The sequence below is a fragment of the Neolamprologus brichardi genome, chromosome 12 (genome assembly GCF_056152115.1).
Source record: "Neolamprologus brichardi isolate AB-2024 chromosome 12, ASM5615211v1, whole genome shotgun sequence".
Classification (NCBI taxonomy): domain Eukaryota; kingdom Metazoa; phylum Chordata; class Actinopteri; order Cichliformes; family Cichlidae; genus Neolamprologus; species Neolamprologus brichardi.
The window spans coordinates 137,098-146,414 of record NC_142115.1 but is presented as its reverse complement, the minus strand read 5'-3'; the positions used below and the strand labels follow the sequence as shown (position 1 = coordinate 146,414).

The 9,317-nt window shown below is 40.6% G+C and overlaps 1 protein-coding gene across 1 annotated transcript; it reads right to left on the bottom strand.

Moving 5' to 3' along the window:
* Positions 1–501: 501 nt before the first annotated feature.
* On the bottom strand, positions 502–2,272 carry ankrd34bb (ankyrin repeat domain 34Bb). The gene is made up of 2 exons (XM_087848628.1): positions 2,070–2,272; positions 502–1,972 (listed from the first exon to the last, which is right to left on the bottom strand). Exons 1-2 carry the CDS (start codon positions 2,270–2,272, stop codon positions 502–504), a joined length of 1,674 nt encoding a protein of 557 aa, XP_087704754.1.
* Between the last annotated feature and the right edge of the window lie 7,045 nt (positions 2,273–9,317).

Below are 9,317 nucleotides of genomic sequence, written 5' to 3'. Positions count from 1 at the left end.
TTTATGCTTATATCCTTACTCTCATTCCCCTTTATTGTGCCTGCAACATGCAACTTCTGTTGGTGCTGTGCTACTGAATTTCCCGGAGGAACCTACCCGAGGGATTAATAAAGTTTCATCTAATCTAATCTAATAACACTAGTCACTTTTCTCAGAACAGACTCACCAATAAATACAGCATTAATTGATATAATTGGATGGCCAAAAGATTAATGAAGAGGGCTGTTCTGTTCACAACTGTTTACAAAATTACTACAATATTTAAATACATTTGTTTTCAAGGTATTTGGAATGCAATGTTTCATACTAAAGCATTTATAATCATCATTTCCAAACTGCCCTGGTGATAATTAAAATGTTACTCTAAAACAACACACTGACACAGGTGAGCACATCTAATCTATAATCACTTTTAAAGCACATATGAATTGGCATTAGAGATGGGGTTATAGCTATAATACAGCTATTGCACACATATTTTCTCCTGAGAGATTTTTTTTTCTAGTGCCCAAAAGTTTCCTCAAAGTTGGCAAGTTGTTTTATTTGGTCACTCTGCATTGAGTGACGCCTCCACAACATTTTCTTAGCTTTCAGATCCTTGGGGAAAACAGGTGCACAGGGTAGAACAGGATTTGAGCCTATAAGAACAGCATTCAGTGTCTTGGTACTTCCACTTAAAGGGCAGGAAGTTTTAGAGCTAACCCCAATATCTGGTATGGGAATATGAGGATTCAAACGAGGCAGGTATCCGGGGCGTGTGTGGGCAATGTGATCCAGAAGAAGAGCTCCTGAGCCTCTTCGCTCCAGCCCTGTAGTGGCTCGCCTCTGGGCCGAGATCTCCAAGGACTCCCTGGATCCCGACAGATTGGAGACCAGCTTGTGTCTTTCCGCTGCCAGTCCAGCATCACCACTGCTCTTTGAGGTTCTGTCTCTGCTGCTGAATTGCTGCAACTGAGAGTCAGAACTGTAGTGGGCAATACCAATGTTCCGCCGACGCACCACATTTTGCAGACTGGAAACATTCAGCTGTGTAAGACAGTCAGATGAATCTTCATCTGCAGGTCTGGATTCATGGGAAAAGGCAAGACTATCTTGAAGCAAGTTTGGGTGTGAAACAGAATATAATGAACTTGCAGCACTGTCATATGACATCTTTCTGCCAAAGCCTTTTTTTCCGCCACCTCCCCTGTTGTCATTTCCTGATAAGATCTCTAATGCTTTCACAAGTCCTTTTGCATCTTTGACATCAATGCTCTGGTGCCGTGAAATAGCAGGAGGATGTTCTTCGCCTCTGAAAAACAGCACCTCCTCTGGAGTAATTTCCAATGATTCCTCAGTCAGAGAGGATGCCTGACTCTGCTGGAGCAACAGGGAAGGACTTTTGGACCAGGCTTCTGAGTGTAGCTGATGGAAGTTAGGTCGCTTATCCACATCGGGAACACGCAGAGGACTTCGATGTTGTATTGGTGAACCTGGTTGAAATCTGATCAGGCCATGCCCTAAGTCTAAACACTGGGAATCCTTGAGGCCACAAAGGGGGCTGCCAGGTTGAGGAGAGGTTGTTGCTGAAGAGCCCTGAGGAGGAGTTCGTAGCTGGACCTCATATGGTGACATGCAGCAAGATGCTGGTAAGTAATGCAGACTCTCTTCAACTTCAGGAGATGGAGGAACATTAAGGTACTGCTTTGTCACCTGATGGCCAGATGGCAGTTTGTTGGTGGTGATGATGATAACTTCCTTACCCTTGGCTTTACAGGCATCTAAGAGTACACTAAGAATGTCCCTGTTACCAGAATTAACTGCATAAACTAACGCAGATAAACCTCCATGATCCTCCAGGGTTGGATCAGCTCCGCTGCTAAGAAGAAGTGACAGAATTTCAGCTCCCATTTGTTGAAGACATGCATGCATTAGAGCCGTTTTCCCAGTCTTGTCTTGGATGTTTGGATCTGCACCATTTTCAAGAAGATACCTTGTAGTAAAAGTAAAGTAAGGTAAAGTAAAGGGTACATTTATTTTATCAATTATCTAAAAGATACTAATGCTCAACAAAAATGTATAAAACTTACCGAACCATCTTGTGCTGGGGTACACTCTGTGAATCTGTATAGCGTGTCTTGCAGGCTACCATAAGTGGTGTCTCACCATGCTCATTACTCTCATTAATGTAGGCTCCTCCTTCCAGGAGCAGCCGAGTCAGACGTAGCCGGCATAAATATACAGCCTTCAACAGGGAATTGCCATCTGTTCGAACCTCTGTTGACTCATCCATTGTGAGGACCTTTGATGAAACACTGTCACTTCAATGTCTGAAGGTGCACCCAAAACATCCCTGCAACAATGTAAGAAGTTTTTAGGTCTCCATCAAGTGGGCAGCTGTTGGAAGCTTTACACTGTGGGTCCCAAACCATATCTGAGCATCACATTACCTATAGAAACCATTTGTTTGATATAGTGTTTTATTGTTTGACAGTGCATTCAGATATTCAAAAACCTGTCATTCTTTCACTATTTCATATTGCAGCCTTACACTAAAGTTGGCTTTAGTGTAAGGCAAAATTAAGCATTTGTATTTGCTTAAGCATTTGCTTAATTTTGGGAAAATTAATTCTCCCTCTCTCTTACACGCATGTTGGGTATTCATATCTTGTGGGGACATCTAATTGACATAATGCTTTCTGTAGCCACTTACCCTACCCTTAACCATGAAAAATGAATGCCTAACCCTTACCCTATACCTAACAATAACTCAATTTTAACCCTGTCACTAAAACCACATTTTGAGTCTCAAAAACGCCTTCAAACTTGTGCGGCCCAGGATTTTGGGCGCCACAAGGCCTGTTGGGCCCCACAAGTATAGTAAACTTCCAATTTTTGGGCCCCAAAAAGATATGAATACACACAGACATAGTATTTATCTTCATAAAAACTATGTTTTTTGGAAGAAACAGGTAGTGCTTAACTTTTCACTCTTACCACAGTGCAAATTGGAGTGCAACAACTTTTTCCATGTATGTTAAAACACTTGTTATGTTAAGCTGCCAGAAGTGCACCTCATCTTTAAACCATGCTGAGGTAGGCTTTAGCCCACCCATGACCCTGAACAGAGAAGGTGCATTGAAACATTGATGGGTGTCTCCATAGCAGTATTTGATTAACAAAATAAATGGCTGTAGAAGAATCACAGCACAGTACGATTGTTACCTGGGAAAGTTTATATCCCACTAAAATACTGCATTGAGTTCAAGCTGAAAGCTGTCTTGTACAAAGGAGAGATGTTTTTTTTCTTAAATTTATGAATGCTGTGGTTATGCTAAGAATGAAAAACTTTCAGTTTCTAGTAAAAGTGACAGAAAACTGGAAAAGTCACAGTTACACATGAATTAACATTGCTGTTCTTTCCAGTATTTTATAACTGTGCAGCATTTGCAGAGCAGCAGCAGTTCAGACAGAAACAACCTGTTGTCTTTGCACCTCTGTAACAAGCTATTGTTGTCTTGATTTTGATACTGAGACTTAGTATTCTATCCAATAATACTCTGCACATATATCTCCTGATAGATTTCAACATTGTGACAATGAGGAGACATCCTGTCACTCAAAACACAAAGTTAATAACAAATAGAGTCACAGACTTTTTTCTAAAGAAAAATACACAACTCGCCCTCACCATCAAGTGACCGTGTAAGCTTCCAGCTCTGCTTCCATCCACAAAAGAGAGCTAAAAGTATAAAAGTATACAACATAGAGTGTACAGTCAATGGAAACTACATTAGATAAAAAATATTGCTAGCACTTTTAAAGTATCGAGAGTTAAAATACTTGCAATTAGAATGGACCTTATATATTTTGGTGGTTTCAATTTAATTATTGCTTTCTTTAAAATCGGAATCCTAAACGTTAAACTTTAAAGTTAATGTAGTATTTACTGAGTACTCTGTACTTCAAGTCCATTTCTTCTCCTGATATGACATAGTTTACAGTTTTAGTATCGTGTGCTTATATGTTATGATGTCAACTTTTTACAGGTTGTTTGTATTTAATGTATTGCTTTAAAGACAACTTTTTTTCACTAAACATTATGAAAAAATTTGGGAGTATAGAGGTTAATGTAATAATGAAAAAAGAAAAACGGGGTGGGATGGCAGGAAGCTGTCAGGAGCTGAAATGGTGGAAAGACCATAGAAAGAAACACAGACAGTAAAATAAATCTCTGACAGGCATTCGGTGTTCTAACTTTATGAAATGTACAACAATGTAGAGCTGTACAGGTTCATTTAGGAAAGAATAAGTAATTGTTGGAGCAGGTCATCTATTAATCGGAAGGTTGGGGGTTTGATCCTGGGCTGCTCCAGTCTACATGCCAAATATCCTTGGGCATGATACTAACCCCAAGTTGTACTTTGATGGATCAATTGGAGCGTGAATGTTAGATAGAAAGCGCTTCCCTGGAAAACGCATAGAAAACAATGCCTGTATGAATGAGTGTGAATCTGTGAATGTTGTATAGAACAGTTTGAGTGCTCAAGGAGAATACATTTTTTTTACTAAATTGTTTTTATAAAGAGCAGCAGGTTTTAAACTTTAGCAGCCTTTGTGACATTCAAACCCCCATCTGAGGGGGTCAGGCCTGGTCTTCCACCACCACAGACAGAATATCTAATGATAACAGCAGCAGAGAAAATGTCATTCCTCAACACAACACTTCACACAGAAAGGCCAAATAGATACTGAAACATTAGTATAGAAATGTTTTTGTCCAGGACTTACATGTCTCAAAAATATTTTAATAGCTACTTGCACATGTAGCCAAAGAGGAATTCTTTTTAGTTACACACTGACGCAGAAGCGCTTTTGAAAACAGGAGTCAATAGAAATGAAAAGAAAAAAAATGGCTACAAGGACAAACAATCCATTTCATCTCCTGCCAGCCTGCAACATTCTTAATGTTCTGCAATGGTCTGAATTTGTTGCCTCTCAGAACAAACTGACACCTCCTGTTATGCACAGAGTAGAATTTATCACAATTTTAGTGCATCAAGGGTGCTCTGGCATCCTTAAATAGGATTTAACACTAACAATAGAATTTTACCAAGTCTTATCTTACCAAATTGGGCAAATAAAGGAGACATGTAAAGTAGAAATGACTACTTGTCCCCAGGGTGTTAGTGTGTGTAAAACTTACCTGAATGAATTTCGTTCTTTATTGTGAGAGATGTTCAAACTGCAGTTTAAAGCCAAATGTCAGACTGCAGGCTGAGAGGTAGGTACAGAGACCAGACATTCACACAGGAGTGACTGGTGGAAGGAGGGAGTGAAGACTGATATGCGTCAGCTGACAGCAAAACGCTGGCCAATGACCAGGCAGCAGCAAGCGTACAACCAGTGACGGCACGTCCTTTTGTGAGCATCCACAGTGCAGACAGTGTTGTTTGATAAAACATTTGCGCAGGAAAGACTCATTTCTTTTAACCTTCAGGTATTCAGACTGTTGTGTGAAATGACAGTGTGGCCAACGTCACCAGAAAGTTCAAGGCTGCAGACATTTATTTTGGTGAAGATTGCACAGAACAGAAACTTCACAGAACTACTGCCATATTCAGAAGTCAATAACAGAAAAGCACTGAGAAGCTTAGGCTACGTTCACACTGCAGGTCTTGATGCTCAATTCCGATTTTTTGATCAAATCCGATTTTTTTGTCTGCTCGTTCACACTACAAATAAAATGTGACAGCAAACGCGCTCTAGTGTGAACGCTCAAAGCGGCCGCATGTGCAAGAGAAGACGTCACGCACAACGTGCTCTGTTTAGACCCAGAGCAACAGTATTGTTTGACTGATGGCCATTAATATAAAGACTTCGGACTTCACGTTTCCCAATTTTTGCTTTAAGTTATTTTGTTATTTACATAATAATGTCAATAACCTAATAATTATCTTTATTGCTGTTTTAGAGGAGCGCTGCTTCAAAGGATAGTTGCAGATTTCTGTCAGAATCTGCAGATTATGTACAAATATTATGTACAATAATTAGATTATTAGATTATGTACAAAATAAAAGTTTCTCCAACGTTGTCTTCCCAGCAGTTTCACTGGATGGCCAGGAAGCGTTCGCGATGTCTTATCAGGCGCTTCTCCGGCGCTGATAATTGGCGTCTGTCTTGTGTCAGTGATGTAAAAGATGGATTTAATGCGACATGACCATCAAACAGCAGTCGCTTTCTGAAACATCAGATATGTATCGGATTCAGTACCACATACGAAAGTGACCCAGATCGGATTTGAAAATATCGGATTTGTGCCATTCACACTGTCATACCATGATCGGATATGAGTCGCAGAGGGTCAAAAAAATCGGATTTGATGCGCTTTCACCTGCAGTGTGAATGTAGCCTTAGACACTTTTAGAGATAATGTAGCTTATAGCCACCGATATCCTTCACCAGCATGTCCTGCTATGTTAATCCATATTGACTCATCCGTTTCCTCTTTGCTGTACTTTAATAGAGAAGTACCATGGAAGCAGATGTGTGGTGAACAGAGTGAGGACCCACAATGCAGGACTGAACTCAGAAATCACAGCTTTATTCCTGGTAAAGGGCCAATGAAAAACAAAAGGCAAAACTAAACAGTAACAGAACATGATATAAACTGCCTGGAAGGGAAACTGACAGACAGAAACATCACCTACAATGAGGAAAGAAAAGGGGAGTCAGACATTATATACACACAGAGGATAACAAGCTGCCACTAATCAGAGACTAATGAGACAAGGAAAGCAAAACTGAACGTAATGCCCATGAGAGCATTACGACAGAAACTGAGAGCTAGACTAAGACGTGTTAACTTGACACAGAGATTGGACCACAGATGAATCAACAAGAAAGGACAGGAAACCCAAATCAAACACAGAGAGACCAGACCAACACAGGAACATGACCAGGGATAACAAAGCACAGAGACTAAACAGACTACAACAGGAGATGCTGATGACAAGACAGAGACCAGACCAGGAACAGACTAGACTAGACTAGACTAGACTAGAATAGAAATAATATAGATAATAATAATATAGATAATCCTTTAATTGTCCCACAAGGGGAAATTTGGTTGTAACAACAGCAAGAAAATAAAAAATAAAATAAAAACGTATATACAAACATAACAGGTCACAGAACAGAAACACACAATTTTTACAGAAATTTTTTTTACATCATGGACAATAGTTACAAAAACGGAGTACTGTACAGTTATTAAGATTAAAGTACAGATAAAAATGGCAAACCAAGGTTGTAGTGTGCAAACAGAGCAGGATACTGGAAGATGTTGTGACGGCCAGTGGGCTGGCCTTGTGTTTTGCTTTTTCTTTTACCTGTTTCTTGCAGGTAGGTGGAGCTGACCCAATTATTGATGCAGCACACCTGAGTAGGCCAGTCCCAGTGTATATAAAGACACCTTGACCGAACCAGCGGACACTCTGACTGGCTCTGGCTCTGGCTCTCTCTGTCTGGCACCCATCATGTTCATTTGCAAGTTTCAGTTATGGCTGTTATGTCCTTTAAATTGTCTTTAAGTTGCTTTACCTTATTTTCATTAAATATGTCTTACAGCCTTTAAAAGCCTGTGTGTGGTCTCCCTCTTGATTGTCACTTCCTATGAGCCGGGTTGTGACAAATGGGGGCTCGTCTGTGCAATTATCCTGGTTTGGTAAGCTTTCTAACATTTGATTGAGAGCTGGTCTGTTTGCAGCTGCTTGTCTAGTTGTGTCTTGGCTAGGACTTGCCTTGTAGGCAATTGTTGAGTTAATTGCTCATGGGTTTGGTTATTTGTGGTGATTTGATATTCTGGGTTTGCTGTGTATTGTTTTTGGGAGGCCACATGGTTAGGAAGATTAAGTGGAGGCAGTCATGTTAATGCTGTTGTTTTGCTGTAGACTTAAGTTTACTGGAGCTACTGTGGGTGTGCTGTCTTGTGTGAACTTTGTGTGAGCTACAGCATGCGCTGTGTTGATTATTGAATGTGCATGAGTTAAAATCAGTGCTTTCCCTGTTAGGTTGAAGGAGTGTTTCTCTCTTATGAATCATTCACTGAAATTTCTGTTGCGGTGAACACGGTTAGAGCAGTTGTCTCGGGAGCACGTCCCCAGAATTGGGGGGGGGTCGCTGTTGTGCAGTTGCCTTTCTCTTTCTGGCGGTTTTTAGTGCATAAGTACCCACTGTAAGTAACTGCATGAAGAGGCTTCAGTTAAGTAGATTTTGGTTAGGCAGTTAGTGGGAAAGTGCTGTTTTCAATTGCATGTCGAGAATCAATACTTTGCTGTTATGACTACAGTTGATGCTTTTGTTCAGTCTCCATCGGAGGAACTCTTGAATAGTTGTACTAAAGAACAGCTGTTGAAACTTGTTGAACATTATGATGTCGGTGTTGAGGATAAACGGTTGAAAGATGAGATTAAAGGAGTGTTAAAGGCTGCCTTAGTAAAGAAAGGCGTGTTGCCAGGTAAAATGCAGACTTTAGTGGCAGAGGTTGATCAGTCTGTGGTCTCAACTACAGTTGCTTTGTCTTTTGAGCAGCAAAAGGAGTTGTTACTCTTACAAATGGAAAGGGACAAGCTGAGCATTGAGAAAGAACGTGTAAGGCATTCTTTAGAAAAGGAAAAGTTGGAGCTAGAGCAGTATCAGCTAGACCTAATTAAGGTGGGCAAGTTATCAGGTGGTGTTGAGGCTAAAGAGTCTTCTCCACAAGGACTTGAGACTTTTGATATTGTGCGTAATTTGCGCTTGGTGCCGAAATTTGATGAAAGAGAGCCAGATGCCTTTTTCGCCCTTTTTGAACGCATTGCCGAATTGAGAGGATGGCCAGAAGCTGACTGTGTGTTTATGTTGCAGTCTGTTTTGACTGGAGAGGCTCAGGAAGCTTATTCAGCACTCAGTGCAGTTGATTGTCAGAGTTTTGCTACTGTTAAAGATGCAGTTCTGAAAGCGTATGAGTTGGTAGCAGAAGCTTACCGTCAACGTTTCAGATCATGGAGGAAGTCTGATAAGCAGTCGCATGTAGAGTTTGCGAGGGATTTAACTAAACACTTCAACAGATGGTGTTCTGCACTGGGAGTGACAACTTTTCAGGATTTATGTGAGTTAATGGTATTGGAGCAGTTTAAAGATTGTGTTCCTCCTGCGGTTGCCACTTACATTGCCGAACGGGAAGTGACAACAGTTTCTGACGCTGCTAAATTGGCAGATGAATACATCTTGGCACATAAGGGGCAGGTTGGTAGAAACTGTTTTTCAGTGTGCTCCTTCTAGAGCTTTTGGTCAA